This window comes from Antedon bifida, chromosome 2, assembly GCF_963402885.1.
Source record: "Antedon bifida chromosome 2, ecAntBifi1.1, whole genome shotgun sequence".
NCBI classification, from domain to species: domain Eukaryota; kingdom Metazoa; phylum Echinodermata; class Crinoidea; order Comatulida; family Antedonidae; genus Antedon; species Antedon bifida.
The window spans coordinates 908,353-926,805 of record NC_136227.1 but is presented as its reverse complement, the minus strand read 5'-3'; the positions used below and the strand labels follow the sequence as shown (position 1 = coordinate 926,805).

Sequence of the window (18,453 nt, the reverse complement as noted above, 5' to 3'; positions counted from 1 at the left end):
CAAACAAATTGAGTTTAGATTGATTTTTGCCATTTTGTTTGTATTGAGACTACTATTACTGGTAACCATGATACTAGATCACATATGGTGGCTATTGACTGTATACAGTTAGCGCTTATGTGCTCAAAACAAAAACTATTACTGAGTGAAATACACCCCTGTCCCCCACACCACCACTGAACCTACAGTAATTTCCTTATGTTTTACATTCTGTTTGTTTTTATCACAGAATTTCTTTGTACCAAGCTCCGTGGGCCAAGATTTGTTACTATGGGCAAGGCCATAAGATAAAAAAATCTGGGCATACGGCACCAAGAGAAGTAATATGTTATCCTGCCAATGCATCGGCAAACACTGGAGGAGGGTTAACAGGTCCACCGACTTACGACCTTCAACCCTATCCTTCAGGAATAATACCAAGTGACTGTGTTTATGCCAAGATAGGAGTTTCACCCTCTCCCGGGTATGTTGTTACAATGCATGGTCTGCCATCTAGTTTCCCACTAGCAATGGCGTTTATTGAAACTCTTATAACTAGTTGTGCAGACCTCACATTGGTTTCTCATGAGACAGTTCTACCAACTAGCACTATCGGAGATAATGATGGTGAGAAGATTACCAGGCAAGATTTACCTCTTGGAAGCAATGTTCCTTTGTACTTATTAGAACTTTTAGCAAATTATATCTGGACGACGTCATCTCCACCATCAATCAAAGAATATATTTTCCATATGATGGCGCAGCTTTTAAGATTGGCACGAAAGAAGGAAGCAGGTCAACCGATGATGCCATCTCTAAGTTTGATGCTTAGACTTCAACAACTTAAGTTTCAGCTGCATGACTTAGAAATCATTGAGAGTTCTGGTGATTTTTGTAGACATTCAACATATTTCTTTTCTTTAATGGAAATCTCTTTAGCAGTTTCAGAACTTGGAAGTTCTGTAGGTTCACCAACACCAGTCTCTCCAAGCACATCTTTAATGAGTCCATTTGGACTTCCGTCAAGTCACAGTTCTGCTCGGCGAAAGAAAACAAAGTCCAAGAAAGGTAGTATCCCGAGGCGTAGCAGTGAATCAGAAGCAGACTCCGCAAGACGGAAGAAGTCAGACGAACATTTGTGGTTTCAACGTGCAACCGCATCTTCTCTGTTGCTTCGATGTTTGCTTAACGAGTTCCAATCGGAAGATAGTACTTTGGAAGAAGCGTTGCTAGAAGCTCATCAAAAGATTAGCTGTCCATCTTGTCATTCAAGACTTTTAATCATTTCTGGGATTCCAGTTTGTTTGGATGAACTTACAGTGAGAAATTCCATCACAGAAATTGCTAATGTAAATGGTGGACTTTTTAATGATGAACTTTGGATTCCAACACAAAAGACACTTTTAATGCAAGAAATTGTTGTTGAAGAGAAAATAAAGGTTGCAGAGCAACAGTCAGGCGATGACCCTACTGCTCAAGTTGATGTTCAGTCTGTTTTAGCAGAGTTGTTAGCTGGTATGGATCTGTGGCAGGAACAACAGCTTGCAGCTCTTTCACAGGGACAACAAGAGGCTACTTCAGGGGGAGGAGGAGCAACAGGAGAACCAACTGTTAATGAAGCAGAAAACCTTCTGTCTCCTAGAATCAAAGGTTACGCTGTATTACAAGTTAGAAGCAATGCTAATATTGAACACATGGAAGCTTCACTTGTAAATATCAAGGCAATATCTCAAATGGATGGAGTTTCTGGAGAAGACATCTTGTCTATTTCTCCAGTGAATTTAACTCTTCTCACACAAGGTGCTACTGAGATGAATATTCTACTGGAATACTTAACAGATAAGCTTCAAATGTCTGACAACTGCTTAAACGGTCATGCTGTTGAAACCTTATCAGAGATTTTTGTCACTACGGTGACCGCGTCTGAATCATCAAAGACCAAAGAACAAGGACAAGGATCCCCTGATGCCATATTAACCCTGACCAAAGAACAAATTCTTCAGCAAATGCCTGGCAACCTCTTGCATGATTTCTTCTCTGCCAGCAAGGCACCAAAGAAATCCTACACAGAACAAGTTTCACATGTTTTACGTCATTATGGAATTCCAAAACCATCAAAACCAAAAAAGACATTACCAAAATCTTCCAAAGATCCGGGAAAAGGGGTTGGAAAGAAAAGTACAAAATCTACAAAAGAAAAATTGTTTGTAGCCGAAGTTACATCTCCAAAATCAAAAACAGGAGAAAAGAAAGTCAAGAAGGTAGAAAAGGGAACGAAGGAAGCAAGTGAGTTAAAAGTCAAGGATGTTCACGAAGAAAAGGTTTTGACAAATGAAGGCTTTCTTCAGTTTGTATCAGATAAAATAAAAGAGGATGTCACAGCGGTATGGAGAGGGATCATGGCTTGTGGGTACAGTTTACAATATGAAAAGTAAGTATATGCTTCAAATGTAAGTTTCAAACCTCCATGCAATAGCACACATTTTTTTAACGAACAAACACACTCTTATAATATACATTTAAATTCAAAGACAAAACTGGCTGTTACACCAAGTAGACTTCACCCCCATAAAATTGATTTATCACTTGATTCTGATTTATATACAAAATAAAGTAAGCAAGCAGGTCAAATGACAAATTCTCCTGGAAAATGTAACTGCTCTGTGAAAATATTGAAGCATTCAAGGTCTAAGCTTTACCTTGTTACCCCAATCATTTATGAATTTCAAGATATATCTGTTAGCTTTTATATGTTTTTTTATTTAATTCGTCAATTGTAGGTTGTTTATCCCTGATAGCAGCTCAGCACTGTCAGCCATGAAGAACTGGAAAAATGAAAAGGACCTTGCATTGGTCTCATTTGTTAACTCCCTCTGCCGGAAGCTGGCTGTTACACCAAGTAGACTTCACCCTCATGAAATTTATATTTCAGAGGCAGAGTTAGCTTATTCAGACTACAAGCCCTTACAAGGTATGTAAAGCTCTGTCTACACTATCAAACTATGTGATGTGCACACGATGATGTCAAATCAATACCATATTTGGGCATATCACTACCACAGTTTGTAGACAGTGTAGACAGAACCTAAATAGTATGGTTTCTCCAGATAGTGATAAACTATGTATTTCAAAGATTAACATGAATCAATGTTAATTATTATGAATTAGAACTAAATTATATAGATATTCTATTTCAATAATTTCAGGGACTTCCACTGAAGCTCTCATTCTTCGATTTTCACTTTTGCAAAATCTCAACAACCAGATAGAAAGCTCACTCTTGCCATTTGTGGATCTCAGACCAGCAAAGACCTTCAACCTATCATCAGCTGCCGTACTTGAGCAGTCACGAGGTCTTCTGTTTTACGACACCAAGGATAAATTGTTCAATGTGATACTGGACTCTACGGCACAACGTAGCGTTGACCATGCTGCTCCGGAAATTACATTAGACCCACTGGAAGTCCTAGGAGGTAAGTGGATTTTAAATGTTACTGTATCTCTTTTTAAACCACTCTTAAAACCAATCTATTCAGTAGGTGGTATACTGTACTAGATACATTCATTGTTTAGCAACATTAGCAAGGTCAATTCAATTTATTTCCACACTACTATTACTACAACCAAGTAAATGGAGGATGCATATTTTAAGATCTGTGCAGAGCATAAATCTTTAAGCTAATATAATAATAATACTTGGAAAAAAAAATGGAAAATACCATTTGTTCTCATTGTATTTGTTTTGTTAACTCATATTTTTACCTATAATATCAATGTTTACTATTCATTTCATTCATACAGCTGACACCACAGGGTGCCTGTCTACTCAATTCTGCCAAGCGGCCCGCCAACTTTCCACCGTCCCGTCTTCTAAATTGTGCGTCAAGATAGCAAGTGGAGGTGACCCAACCTACGCATTCAATGTCCGACTCACTGGAGAAGAGGTTCATGGCAACAGTAAGTCTAATACTTAATTACAATTTTAATACTTAAATTGTATTGTAGTACTAATTGGTAGCTGTTTTATTTATTATTATTTTTTATTAATTGCTGCTGTTTTAATTTAATTTATTTTATTTAATCTTTCTTTATTCTGAAATACACTTTCAATACAATGTACTGATTTCCAAAGTGGTTCAGTTCTTAACTACATAAATGTAAACAAAATACAGTATATAAATGGACAAAAGAAAGTATAAAATTAAACCTAAAGTTATCAAAATCAAATTAACACAATTAAAGTAAGCACATTTAAGGGTAAAAACATATATAATTGAGATTTTTAAACAAGATAAAAGAAGTTTTAATCATTCAGCATTAATTAGATTTAGTTTTGAATTAAAATTAAAGTTTTGAAATTTGTGATTTAAAAGTTGATACTGTCATATCATTGGTAGTCGTAAGTTTTCTATATGCCTTGAACTTTTAATTAAATGTTTTATTGACATTCTGTTTAATAACTAACAACCGATTTTGTTTTTATACCTGTTTGTGACACAACACAATAAAGATAACTTCAACTTGTTTTATTAATTATTATATTGTTTATTTTCAAGGTGGATCATTTCGTCATTTTCTTGATCAAGTTACCAAAGAATTACTCAGTCCCTCCCTAGGCCTGCTTATGCCATGTCCTAGCTCATCAGTTGGTAGAAATGTAGGCAAATATATGCTCCGTCCAGGCCTGTTGACATACCCAGAAGAGAAGCTATTACAGTTCCTAGGCCAGTTTCTTGGAATTGCTCTAAGAGCTGATATACCCCTAGCTCTTGATTTCATGGCTTGTTTTTGGAAGGGATTGATTGGCCTAGAGGTTGATATGGAATCAGACTTTAAAGAAGTTGATGTTGTTACAAATAAATTCCTGCAAGACTTAGGAAAGGTAAGAATAACCAAAAGTAACAATGGAGCTATAACATTTCAATTCTATAGCTCACAGTCAATGTACTATTGGAATAATAATGCCTAAGGAACCATGAATATTATTCTTACCTAATTGTAATGCTAATACACTTACTTTTCTGTGGCTGTATTCACCAATCACACTTAAGTGAGATATATCCCTTAAATATTAAGTATTCTACTTAACTCAATAAATATTAATGTAAGTATTTCCCTTAAATTGTATTCACTTAGATAGGAGATTAAGTGTGAATGGTGAATTGTATTAAAAAAATGTAATAATTTATATTTCTAAAATTATTTTTCCTTTTTCTAATGTTATAGGCAGCAAATGAAAAAGATTTTCTGTCGTTACTCACAAAGTTCTCAATTGAAGAGAATCAGGAAATGGAGAGTGATGAGGATGAACAAAGCAAGTATTGTCATAAGTTCACCCACACGACACTGATGGGCGTTGAGGTGGAACTGATAGAGGGAGGTAGTGATATCAATCTAAGGTGCGTAAATTACCTATATTCCTGTAGTTGTCTCTTTTCATTAAAAGAGTATTGTTGGGAGGCAGCCAGGATTCACTGGGTAGAGGGTTGTGTCTGTCAACAATATCATTACATCTGGCTACAGTTGTGCCAGTGTTTTAAGGAAGACAGGGGGTGGGTGTAAGATGGGGGGCGGAATCTTTGTTATAGTTAATTATTCTATACAGAAAATTAGCAGACTCCATTAACAGCACTTTGTCTTTCATAGAGAACACTAGCACTTCTTCTTTTGTTTTGAATTGTAGCAACAGTGTGCCAGCAAATTTTTATTTGTGTCGAAGAATTGTAAAAGTAATTGTCTTATCTATAATTTATCGCTCTTTTTTTTAGTTGGGAGAACCGACTTGATTTCATCAAAGCTGTAAAACAACTCCGAATGGATGAGATAGTATCCTGCGAGCGCATGCAAGCCGTACGATGCGGCCTAGCATCTATCATCCCAATTCAGTTACTCTCCCTAATGACAGTACGTGATATTGAGCTAAGAATGTGTGGGCTACCTACAGTGGACTTGGACTTCCTCAAGGTGAGTCATGCAGACATTCTAAAGAGCTCTTTGTCTACACTATCAAACTTTATGTGATGTGCCCATATATGGACACGATGATGTCATATCACTACCATAATTGGGCATGTCACTGCCATATTTGGGCACATGTCAAACTTTTTGTTAAACTAGTTTGATAGTGTAGACAGGGCTTAATTGTGTAGTTGTATTTGTCTTTTTTTGCTAAAAGAATTTTGTTGGGAGGTAGATTAACTCCAGTTAGTTGTGTTTGTCTGCTGAACCATACAATACAGTGGGGCCTCCTGAGTTTTAAAGAAGGCATGACTGGAATATTTGTTGTAGTTACTTTTTCTATACTGAAAATATACCAGAAACAATTAACAGCACTTACCTACATCTTTGATGTGGTATCAAAACATCTGTATTCGTCATATTGTAGATACAATGAAACTAGGAAATGAAAAAAAAAAGAAGTTGAGTGAAAACTTATTACATGTGGAGTTGTAGCATGGTTTTTGGATGCTAAGCAATCGTGTGTCCTGGGTTGAAATCTTGTCATATCACTACCATATTAGGGCACATCATACTTTTTTTGTCAAACTAGTTTGATAGTGTAGACAGAGTTTAACTTGAAATGTGTTTTGTTGCAGGCGCATACAATGTACCAGGTTGGCCTTGTAGAAACCAATCCACACATTCAATTCTTCTGGCAAACACTTGAGAGTTTTTCACAGGAGAATCTCTGTCGTTTTGTTAAGTTTGCTTGTAATCAGCAAAGAATACCGTGCACGTGTCCGTGTAAAGACGGTAATGCGGACACAACTCATGTCCCACCGTACCCAATGAAGATTGCACCTCCAGATGGCTCCAGTGGTATGTTAAACATTTTAATGATAATATCTATTTTGTTCTGTATTTTTGTATTTTATTCTACACAGATGATGATACTGAGGACATTGTGTCTTAAGTTTTGCTGATGCTTTTGTTTTCTTTTGTATTATATGTTTTTTGTATGGTGTTATGCTGAAATAAAAGATTATTGTTCTATGCATTGTATCATTTTATGTACTACAATTTGTAAGTTTTACACCTAAAAAAGAAACGAAATTTAAGTTACTTATACCAAGGCAATCTAACAACAGGACACTGAGCTTGGCTTGCCAAGATAGGAACTCAGTCCTTTGATCTTATGTCTGGATGCGACAAATACCAACAGTACTGTACTATGTACACATTCTCAGTCTGTTAATTGGTGTGGAACTGATCGTGTTGCTGCCACAGATAAACCCTTTGATCTTCGGAGCTCACCATTCTGTTAGATTACCTTACTTATATTCAAATTGCCACAGGATCCATCAAATGTAAACCTTTCATTCTTGTTGTTTTATTTACTAACCCATGATAAGGTACAACAAAGTTCAATTAACTGTATACAGAATAAACATTAAAGTTTCTAAATGATTTTGATTTTAGGATCTCCAGATTCCAGATTCATTCGAGTAGAAACATGTATGTTTATGGTGAAGTTACCGCAATATTCAAGTTTAGACGTTATGAAGAAACGCCTTCTGTATGCCATCAATTGCAGGGATGACCCATTGAGTGGTTAATGTGCATGACCATAAATGGGCATTTTATGACTATATATGGACATGTTATGCCTGTATATTGGTATGACTATATATGGGCATGTTATGCCTGTATAAGGTCTTGTTGTGACTGTATATGGGCATTTATGATTGTATATGGGCATTTATGACTATATGATTATGGCAATTTGGAATCATGACTATATATAGCAATTCAGGTTTAATACAACTCTTTAAAGTATATATAATTAGGATATATAGAGCAGGGAGGTATCTCCCTGAATAGAGCTAATTCTTGATTGAGACTGATGTGAAGTATCGTATTAATTGTGTGTGCAAATGCCTCTTGATTTATTGTCTAAAAAGTTGTGTTTATAGTTGTTGAAAGTGATAAATTATAAATAGATTTTACAAACAATATATAATAGTATGTATTTGCTTTGAAATTACCAAATTAGAAACACAATACATAGTGTCAAATTCAAAGTAAACTACTATTGTAAGATGATGTTATTCATGAATATTTCTCATATTGAGCAAGTTATGTTTCCTTCCAATAAATCATTTTTAAACTGTAAATAGTATCAATCCCAGACTGTGGTGCTGGCCTATTCTCTCTCAATCCCAGACTGTGGTGCTGGCCTATTCTCTCTCAATCCCAGACTGAGTGGTGCTGGCCTATTCTCTCTCAATCCCAGACTGAGTGGTGCTGGCCTATTCTCTCTCAATCCCAGACAGAGTGGTGCTGGCCTATTCTCTCTCAATCCCAGACTGAGTGGTGCTGGCCTATTCTCTCTCAATCCCAGACTGAGTGGTGCTGGCCTATTCTCTCTCAATCCCAGACTGTAGTACTGGCCTATTCTCTCTCAATCCCAGACTGTAGTGCTGGCCTATTCACTCTCAATCCCAGACTGTAGTACTGGCCTGTTCTCTCTCAATCCCAGACTGTGGTGCTGGCCTATTCTCTCTCTGTTAATAAGATGTTTATTCTTAACAATTATGTGGAATGTGATTATATGAATATTATCATTCATCTAGGTAGTAATATAAAGAGTATTTATAAATCAAATCAACAGGACTTGTGTCCTGGATAGGTTGTGTAAAGATGTTCGAGAAAGTAATTAATTTATTATACATCTTAATTATTCGGAATCACTTTTCGTTTAGTGGTACAGCTTCATTTTAAAAGAGATTTCTACTGTGCAAATTACTGATTTTAAGACGATTAAAATAGTAATCCCTGTTAAGGCCAATTTACACAGACGAGCGGTAACGGTAATAAAAATATAGAATCCATGTTATTCCTTATGACCATTTACACACAACGCGGAGCGGACGGGCGGTTCCACTCGGGATAGATACAGATTCTACGTGGGACAAGCTACGCGGTTTTACGCTTACCGTTACCGCTCGTCTGTGTAAATTGGCCTTTAATGTACTAACCAACAAATTATGCATAATGTGAATAAAGATATAATATCAATGTCAATAGATTACGAAAAATCTGTATAGAATTAATTAATAAACTAATGAAGAATCTATTATATAGAAAAGCTTTAATATGCTGATAAATTAAACACGAAAAACAGTAATATTTTGAAAATGTTCACTTTTATAAATAGTTCATAGAATATATAGATATTTAAATAAGTAATGGAAGTCTGATATATATTAATATATGTTCAATCACTCGAGACGTGTCATAGTAAAACGTTTTGAAAATATAGTTTTAACTAGATAGTTATGGAGAGGTACGAAATAGAATAGTAACTTTATACAGTGGTATAGTGCAGTTGAATAAAATGACAATGATGGCGCCCAAAAGTATGTACGCGCGCGTGTAACTTAAAGTCTTTTTAACGCCGACAACCATAGGCCTGTTATAGATGTTGCTTCCTATGATAAATTTCAAAAAGTAAGCCAAAGAAATTTATATTTTAGCAGAATATAAGAATCATCTTATCCTAAAAACGTCACCAAATGTTCCACTTTTCAAAGAAACAGATCGTAAAAATATGAATGTTTTGATTAACAAATAGTATGTGCGCGTATTTGTTTCGCTTTTATAATTAGGTGATGTTTGTTGCAAGTATTGTCATAAATTGTTATATACATTATTTAATATAGATTATATGCTATGCGCGCGGCTTGTGTGACGTATATGCTATGCGCGCGGCTTGTGACGTTTATCTGCTATACGCGCGGCTTGTGTGACGTTTATATGCTGTCCGCACGGCTTGTGACGTCATTAGTGCAGTACACTATTTTTCAAAAATTATAGTTTAATAAGAATACGGTAGAATGACTTGCTACATGTTTGTACCACAATGTTTGTTGACAAAATAAAAAGAAAATTGTAATAATGGTGGTGAATGTGTCATTTTGGATGTTTTATTAAATATTTTTCAAGAAATGAAATTAACTATGTAATAATGAATGTTTGGCTTAGCATAGTTTATTGGGTATATACGACGGTAATATGTTGGCTTATGTGTCATCGATTGATGATAGCAAGTTAACCTACAGCCTGTTTCACTAAAGGGTCGTTCCCACTAGAGACGCAACACAAGGACGTACGTGCAACACAAGTGACAAGCCATTGTTCGAATAATCCATCGCTTTGATTAGTTAAACCACTTACGTTGCGTTGCGTCGCTAGTGGGAACCAAGCTTTGAATCATCAAGATATTTAAATTAAGTTATACATACCGTTTTCATCATTTTTTTGAAATTCCACTCTAACTAAAAATTTTTTTTCTAAAAAAATGGTGTAACACAAGATAATTATTCCCCCAAAATTATGAAGGGGATCGGAAAATATTGATGGATATTAGTAGTATAGGGAATATTGGAATTTATGATCTATTGATTATTGTCCATGCACAATTGACAACGTGAAAGGGATCGTATCACTAACTATATTATTACCGATTACTGGTGTGTTACGAAATTCGCAATGACAATGATAGATAGATTAGGTTAGTATTATCTGATAGACATGGCCGGTTAGCTCAGTCGGCAGAGCGTCGTGCTAATAACGCGAATGTCATGGGTTCGAGCCCCATATCGGCCAGGTAATATATTTTTTCCTGTTTCTTATTTTATGAATCAGAATCATATTGCAAATAAAATTTCTAAAACAATTGGGATTATAAATAATCTTAAGCACACTTTTCCCCGGCGTATCCTTCTTTCATTATATAATTCTTTAATTTTACCTCATCTTTATTATTGTAACATTATTTGGGCTGCTGACTATCCATCACATCTCGATGAACTTAATAAGCTGATTAAGCGTGCTATTAGAAATATTACTTTTACATCTCGCATTACTCCATCTGAACCTTTATTTTATGAACTTAAGTTACTGAAGTTAGGTGATATACATAAATTGCAAAGTGCCTCTTTTGTCTTTCAATATTTTTCTAACAATCTTCCTTCTCCCATGATGAATTTATTTAACACTGCTGATTTCAACCATGGTCATAATTTAAGAAGTACTGTTCATAAGTTTCAGTTAACTATTCCTTTTGTAAGATTAACTAGTTCTTCCCACTTTATTTATGTTTCTGGCCCTTTAATTTGGAATCAATTAGATACTAGTATTGTTAACTCTTCCTCTCTCCCAACTTTTCGTAAAAAACTTAAAAGTAATTTGTTATTGTACTCAAACTAGACCTTCAAACTGTTTTTGTCATGACTTTTTTATTTTATTTAATAATTATATACAAATGTATTTTTTTCTTTTGTTTATGGGTCTTGCGTGACAAGTATTCTCTTCTTGCAAGATCCTCTATTAATGGTATTTTTTGTATTTTCTCATTATAAATTATCATTCTTTTTTATTGTATTGTTATACCATTGATAGAAACTAATAAATGTTGAATTATTATTATTATTATGAAACGAAACGTGTAATGTTTAGGTTGCCGCATTTTTTAGGCAAAAAAATGTTCTACAATATATTCGATAGGGCCTGCCATATCTCATTCGAATAATTTACTTACCTATAAAAGAATAAAACCACAGACAATAAAACAAATACAAGTATGCGTACCATAGACATGGCCGGTTAGCTCAGTCGGCAGAGCGTCGTGCTAATAACGCGAATGTCATGGGTTCGAGCCCCATATCGGCCAGGTAATTCTTTTTTATTCCGATTCAAGGATCGAATTCTTTATGAAACAAACGAATCGTGTAATGATAAACAGTCGGAATAATTTTTAGGCAAGGAGTTGTTACGGGATCAGGTGCCGTTTTGTTTTTTGATTTATCTTTTTGCTTAATTTATTTTGTATCTCCATTGAGATCCCTGATACTCACAGCATAATTGTCATTTTTTCAGTGCTTATTTTATTTGTATCTCCATGGAGATCCAGCCACTGATACCCACAACATTTTTCATTTTCCTTAAAAGAGCCTTTGAAGAGTGGCTTATTTTGTTCTGCTTTAGCACTGACGAAAAATAAGTGTGTTGCAAATGTGTATACAGTATTTTATAGTAAACCACTAGAAATGTTATACCCGGACACGGACCTACCGTTTGCATGGTATTACGTAATTCACAATGATTGAAAGACGATTACGTAGGCGTAAAGACCTAGGAGACATGGCCGGTTAGCTCAGTCGGCAGAGCGTCGTGCTAATAACGCGAATGTCATGGGTTCGAGCCCCATATCGGCCAGGTAATATATTTTTTCCTGTTTCTTATTTTATGAATCAGAATCATATTGCAAATAAAATTTCTAAAACAATTGGGATTATAAATAATCTTAAGCACACTTTTCCCCGGCGTATCCTTCTTTCATTATATAATTCTTTAATTTTACCTCATCTTTATTATTGTAACATTATTTGGGCTGCTGACTATCCATCACATCTCGATGAACTTAATAAGCTGATTAAGCGTGCTATTAGAAATATTACTTTTACATCTCGCATTACTCCATCTGAACCTTTATTTTATGAACTTAAGTTACTGAAGTTAGGTGATATACATAAATTGCAAAGTGCCTCTTTTGTCTTTCAATATTTTTCTAACAATCTTCCTTCTCCCATGATGAATTTATTTAACACTGCTGATTTCAACCATGGTCATAATTTAAGAAGTACTGTTCATAAGTTTCAGTTAACTATTCCTTTTGTAAGATTAACTAGTTCTTCCCACTTTATTTATGTTTCTGGCCCTTTAATTTGGAATCAATTAGATACTAGTATTGTTAACTCTTCCTCTCTCCCAACTTTTCGTAAAAAACTTAAAAGTAATTTGTTATTGTACTCAAACTAGACCTTCAAACTGTTTTTGTCATGACTTTTTTATTTTATTTAATAATTATATACAAATGTATTTTTTTCTTTTGTTTATGGGTCTTGCGTGACAAGTATTCTCTTCTTGCAAGATCCTCTATTAATGGTATTTTTTGTATTTTCTCATTATAAATTATCATTCTTTTTTATTGTATTGTTATACCATTGATAGAAACTAATAAATGTTGAATTATTATTATTATTATGAAACGAAACGTGTAATGTTTAGGTTGCCGCATTTTTTAGGCAAAAAAATGTTCTACAATATATTCGATAGGGCCTGCCATATCTCATTCGAATAATTTACTTACCTATAAAAGAATAAAACCACAGACAATAAAACAAATACAAGTATGCGTACCATAGACATGGCCGGTTAGCTCAGTCGGCAGAGCGTCGTGCTAATAACGCGAATGTCATGGGTTCGAGCCCCATATCGGCCAGGTAATATATTTTATTCCGTTTCCAATACAAATTCTGTATAAAACAAACGTTAAATGATAAAACAATCAACAATAACACTTTTTAGGCAGGGAGTTGTTAAAAACAACTCTTTGTTTTATGTTAACGCCCTTTTTTTAGCAAACAAACTTATTTATACGGTATATTGTGCCTAATCAGAAACATTAACAAAACATTGTTGAAATATAAAATAAACAAATGAAATAAGTACCCCGTACCACACCCCTCCTCCATTATTTGCATTAAATAGAAACGAACATATTGTATTTTTTTTAAATAAAAATAAATAATATATCTGGCTCTGTTTTAATTTATCGTTTTGATTTAGCGGCTTTTTGCTTATTTTATTTTGTATCTCTATTGAGAGATCCAGCCACTGATACCCACAGCATTGACATTTTTCCCCCTTAAAAAAGAGCCTTTAAAAAGTGGCTTTGGAACTAACGAAAAATAAGTGTGTTGCAAATGTGTATATATTTATAAAATCACTAGAAATGTTATAACCGGACCTACCATTTAAGGTTTTGGTAATCTCACCGGTTGCATGGTATTACGTAATTCATAGAGATTGAAAGATGATTACGTAGGCGTACAGATCCAGACATGGCCGGTTAGCTCAGTCGGCAGAGCGTCGTGCTAATAACGCGAATGTCATGGGTTCGAGCCCCATATCGGCCAGGTAAAATTTTTTAATTAAAGTAGATTTTTAAATAACAAATTTACTAATGAAAATAGATCTTCCTTTCTCATAACATAAATAATTGTTATGTATTTTATATTTTTATTTGTCTTCTGTATTTCAACAATGCTTTGTTGTGCTGTAATGTCTTTCCTTAGTATACAAGAAGAGGAAGGAAAGGGATAGCTATGCTTGATAGATTCAAAAATAAAAATACATATTCGGAACTAAGGGAAGAAGAAGCACTAAATAGAGAAGTATGGAGTAAGAATGGATGGACCTGCCAAATGGCAGATGACAAGGTACCATTTTGTATTATATATTTTGCTTGTTCTGTACTTTTTGTGTTTTTAGTAGTAAGTGTCCAACAAAAATAATAGTTTTTGAATATGCATATATTATGCGTGGTGTGTGTGAGTGTACACACCATTTGTATTAGTTCGTTTTATATTATATGTATTTATTCTTTTGCGTATATTTTTTTTCTTTGCGATAATATTTGTTTTGTTCTAAATAGTCTTACGACTACAGATAATTACTTGTCTCTGTAAAATCGGTGTAATGTAAATATTTGTATTGCTGAATAAATGTGAATGAATTGAAAATTGAATTTGAATACGCTTCAGCAACAAGAAAACACCCATATAAGATCAACATTACAGATACACGTACTGTACAATTTAATAACCATCTCTAAACTGCAATGAGCACAGTATTGTTTTAATACAGTGCCTTTATTCAATACCCATAATTACACACTAGTCAATAATTACAATAAAATATTATATATAATAGTAACATTTACGTTTGTACATATCCTATTCTTGCCCCATCATCACAGATTCATAAATACAAAATACTTTTTACTGTACTTATTTATTTATTCATATAAACATATTTATTATATTTATTTAGAAATCCTGTCTAGGCAAACCTTTGTGTTTTTAAACAATGGTGTTTTGCACTTTATACAAACTTTGTTCTATTCATATTGTATTGTTTTGTATATTTGAATTGTAACACCACCACCTTTACATTGATTTAACTTGATTGTTTTAAACCAGTAACAGTTTCCTTGTAAAATCATCAAAATTTACTGTAATATTATCAGGTGCAGATCCATTTTCTTGCTGCGCTGTTGACCATCATTAGATGAGAAGCAAAGCTGGATTCGACACTGATAATTCTACCAACTTCATTTACTGTTTAAACAATTACATATATACACATACATTCATTAATACCAGGTCTAGTAATTTAAAAAATATTTCTGAATTCATCATTCATTATAGTTACATTATGGCATCAAGGATTCGCCAAACCTAACTTCCCTTGTTTTTAAGATGCACAGTTATCTAACACCCTAGGTTAGCCTAATATGTCTGGTTTTCCATAAATGCTGGTATTCCAAATGTATTTTAATGATAATAAGAAATTTGGGACTTTTTCATCTTTAAGAACTGGCTTTAAGACACTACAAACACTATCAAACTTTATGTGACAAAAAAATGTGATGTAACCATATATGGACATGATGATGTCATATCACTACCATAATTGGGCATATCACACATTTTTTTTGGTCAAAATAGTTTGATAGACAGAGCTTTCGATGGCTCATCTGTAGTTATGCTATAAACAACCAGATCATAAATATAAAAGCAACCCACAGGAACACTTTACTAAGAAATTGCTCTTCTGGATTGTGTGCCTGCACCCCCTGACCTGCAGACAAAAAAAAAATGAATTTACTTAATTCAAAGGGATAGATTATCAGTGAATCAAATAATAAATGTGAGGTTGTGGCTTCACCATGCTCAAGATAAGATAAAGACTTTATTCGTCCACAATTGGACATTATGATACTTGTCTGAAAACATGTTAAGTAATAATCCAGTTAGAAAAATTACAGCATATTGTACTTCTTGCATTAACTGGTCTTTTTATTTATTTACTGAATATTCTGTATACTTCACAATGTTTATTAATGAATATCATTCATTCTATAGTACTTTCAAGGATTGTATTTTAATATGTATTAAGTATAGGCCTATCAAGAATGTACTACTGTATAAAAGTGTGAATTACCAGGCCTTCCTGCAAATCTACCATCCCCAAAATTAAGAGCTGTTGCGAATAAACCAAATGGAAAAGCACCTATACCAAAAGACATTTGAAAATTTCCATCTCCAAAACCAAATCCATTAAATGGCTGTAAAATTTAAAACAGATGATAAATTATGATTATTAAATTACAAGAATATATATACAGTAGCTTGATTGATTAAGCTTATTTTCAGAAAAAAGTTTCAATCTATCAAACCTAACAAAATGGCTGTAAAACAGATGATAAAATGATTATCAAAATTACAACTTTAAATAAATTATCATCAAATAATATTATGAGGTTGATTGATTCAGCTTATTTTCAGAAATAAGTTCTAAGCCATCTAATCTAATTAAATATAAAAGAAGTTTGTTTGCTTTAAGCAAATAAGTATGTCTAGCTACAGATTATTTTTTAAATTGTTTTTAAATCATAAACCACATTTTAATTAGGTTTATTTGAACCATACTAAACCATTAAAATGGCCTTTATCATATTTCCTGTTATTGAATTAAATTTCCATAGAACGTAAATTTCAAAGAATTCATTAATTTAACCAATATAAGTTATTGCCAAATTTGTCCCTTATTGGCCTAATTATGCCGGATTAGACTTATAATCCTGCCATGTTTTAAGTTACTTTTTCTAATGCCAGGCACAACAAGTATGTGTGTATGAGGGTAGGACTGTTTTTAGTCATTAAGGGTTTTTTTTTTAGCAATATTGTGATAAATAAATTAGACTTTGACTACACGTATAGTAGCACCTGAAATATGCTAATATTGTCATAGGTTCTTGTAAACTGTTGAATGGAAAAAATGATATTAAGAAGTAAAGTTCACTCACCCCCTGTGTTTCTGGTTCTGGTCTTTGTCCTGCCGGTCTTGGTGGAAGTTTTTCTCTGAAATTAAATTGTATTTTTAATGAAAACAGTTGAAGCAATTTCAACACAAAAATAATTTAAAATATAGAAACAGGCCTTAAAAATAGTAAATAAAGTGATGAAAATATTCATTATATATGATTATATTTTAGTGTTTTGTCTGAAATTGAGGTGGGCATCCTTGATCCTGCCTATGCTATTGAAGTTATAATATGTTTAGTGTTACCTGGGATCTTGTTTACCAGTGTTTCCTCTTCCATATATGGGTATAACTTTATCTTTACTAATTCCTGCCTTACATACTGGACAGACTTGTCTTGTTGGTCTAGTCTCTAGCCATTGATGCAAACAAGGCCAGCTGTAAAGAAAAGGTTTTATTAATGGTTTATAAAAATTATTAATTTTTATAAACAATTTTTAAATTATATTAAATTTAAATACATTTTTAATGCATTCATAATTAAATAAATATTGAATAAGAATATTTTATAACATTTAATAACATACTATGCCTAGACCCATACCTTTTATTTAAAATGAATAACATATTATTAAAATAATACTGATACTGTAGGCCCCAGCCAGCCAGGAAGCTGTTAATCATTAATTTATTTGTCTGTAAATATTATTATTTATTTGATTCTTAACCTTATTTATTAATGCCTGTTTGGTTTAGTTACCTGTACTAGGCCTCTAGTAGGCCCTAGCCTAGGCCTATGTACTATTTTATTTTAGGCCTAACTAAACTAAAAAATGTTATTTCTTACTTTTAAAATAGTGGTAAAACACTGGTTACTTACCAGAAAAGATGGCCACATAGACTAACTACAGCATCCTTTGCTGTATCAAGGCATATATTGCACTCATAAGCACCATCTTCTGGTGGTATCGATCCGCTAGGCCCACCAGCGTTTGTAGATGTAGAGGGAGTGGTTCCTTCTGCTGCCGAACCAGAAGCACTGCCTCCGGCAGCCTCAGTTGTTGTATCAGACGCACTCCTCCTTGGTTCGGGGCCTGACGGTTCACTCATTATTACTCTCTATTTGTGACCGATAAGTCGTAAAAATTAACTCAATCTGTAATAATTGCTTTTGTGCTGGTAAGTCTTATTTCATCATCCTTTCTTGGAACGTTCCTGACTACCTGTATCTTATTAGAAAAAGGTAATTAAATCCGACGTACGTACATCGCAAAATTTACACAACATCGAAATGATTTTTCCGAGTTTTGTCGTTTTGTCTTCACGTAAATAGGGGGCGCTATTAAAAATTCAATAATGATGATGTGTGAATTTGAGAGAGACGGAGATCGATTGAGGGCCCTAAATTTCCACCCTAAGTTTTGTTTTGGGATTTAGTACTGAATATTTATAAAGTGTGTGTGAGAAATAAAATTAAACATTACCTTACAATACTTTAATACATAAATCCGTTATTTCAACAATTTTATACAATTTATCAACGCGTACTCGTTGTTTGACGGGATGGCATAGGATATTAGG

At 33.7% G+C, this 18,453-nt stretch overlaps 2 protein-coding genes and 5 non-coding genes across 8 annotated transcripts in view; 6 read left to right on the top strand and 1 right to left on the bottom strand.

The window, feature by feature from the left end:
• The window catches only part of LOC144835259 (putative E3 ubiquitin-protein ligase HECTD4), a 31,887-nt gene extending 22,012 nt beyond the window's left edge, over nucleotides 1-9,875 (top strand). For both annotated transcript variants that reach the window (XM_078690323.1, XM_078690322.1), the window contains exons 46-54: nucleotides 230-2,410; nucleotides 2,760-2,950; nucleotides 3,186-3,452; nucleotides 3,781-3,936; nucleotides 4,536-4,861; nucleotides 5,206-5,378; nucleotides 5,748-5,943; nucleotides 6,576-6,798; nucleotides 7,399-9,875. In XM_078690323.1, the coding sequence (XP_078546449.1) occupies nucleotides 230-2,410; nucleotides 2,760-2,950; nucleotides 3,186-3,452; nucleotides 3,781-3,936; nucleotides 4,536-4,861; nucleotides 5,206-5,378; nucleotides 5,748-5,943; nucleotides 6,576-6,798; nucleotides 7,399-7,535 (3,850 nt within the window). In that variant the 3' untranslated portion in view covers nucleotides 7,536-9,875. The remainder of the gene's footprint in view (nucleotides 1-229; nucleotides 2,411-2,759; nucleotides 2,951-3,185; nucleotides 3,453-3,780; nucleotides 3,937-4,535; nucleotides 4,862-5,205; nucleotides 5,379-5,747; nucleotides 5,944-6,575; nucleotides 6,799-7,398) is intronic.
• A 639-nt stretch (nucleotides 9,876-10,514) lies between these two features.
• Trnai-aau (transfer RNA isoleucine (anticodon AAU)) lies at nucleotides 10,515-10,587 on the top strand. The gene has a single exon. It is a non-coding gene; the product is annotated as a tRNA-Ile (tRNA).
• Nucleotides 10,588-11,580: 993 nt separating this feature from the next.
• On the top strand, nucleotides 11,581-11,653 carry Trnai-aau (transfer RNA isoleucine (anticodon AAU)). Its single transcript has one exon. It is a non-coding gene; the product is annotated as a tRNA-Ile (tRNA).
• Nucleotides 11,654-12,125: 472 nt separating this feature from the next.
• Nucleotides 12,126-12,198, top strand: Trnai-aau (transfer RNA isoleucine (anticodon AAU)). Its single transcript has one exon. It is a non-coding gene; the product is annotated as a tRNA-Ile (tRNA).
• Nucleotides 12,199-13,191: 993 nt separating this feature from the next.
• Nucleotides 13,192-13,264, top strand: Trnai-aau (transfer RNA isoleucine (anticodon AAU)). Its single transcript has one exon. It is a non-coding gene; the product is annotated as a tRNA-Ile (tRNA).
• Nucleotides 13,265-13,888: 624 nt separating this feature from the next.
• On the top strand, nucleotides 13,889-13,961 carry Trnai-aau (transfer RNA isoleucine (anticodon AAU)). Its single transcript has one exon. It is a non-coding gene; the product is annotated as a tRNA-Ile (tRNA).
• Nucleotides 13,962-14,607: 646 nt separating this feature from the next.
• Nucleotides 14,608-18,164, bottom strand: LOC144858657 (E3 ubiquitin-protein ligase RNF185-like). Its single transcript, XM_078714754.1, has 5 exons — nucleotides 17,753-18,164; nucleotides 17,179-17,310; nucleotides 16,916-16,970; nucleotides 16,051-16,174; nucleotides 14,608-15,687 (listed from the first exon to the last, which is right to left on the bottom strand). The coding sequence occupies exons 1-5, from the start codon at nucleotides 17,980-17,982 to the stop codon at nucleotides 15,590-15,592; spliced, it is 639 nt and encodes a 212-aa protein (XP_078570880.1). The 5' UTR covers nucleotides 17,983-18,164; the 3' UTR covers nucleotides 14,608-15,589.
• Between the last annotated feature and the right edge of the window lie 289 nt (nucleotides 18,165-18,453).

What these genes read in the sequence shown, in the direction of transcription:
- LOC144858657 (XM_078714754.1), bottom strand. Translation starts at nt 17,982, where the DNA reads ATGAGTGAACCGTCAGGCCCCGAACCAAGGAGGAGTGCGTCTGATACA. An exon ending in CTATGTGGCCATCTTTTCTG is followed by an intron (nt 17,311 to 17,752) that starts GTAAGTAACCAG and finishes TTTTCTTTACAG; the next exon opens with CTGGCCTTGTTTGCATCAAT. An exon ending in CAGAACCAGAAACACAGGGG is followed by an intron (nt 16,175 to 16,915) that starts GTGAGTGAACTT and finishes TAAATTTTACAG; the next exon opens with CCATTTAATGGATTTGGTTT.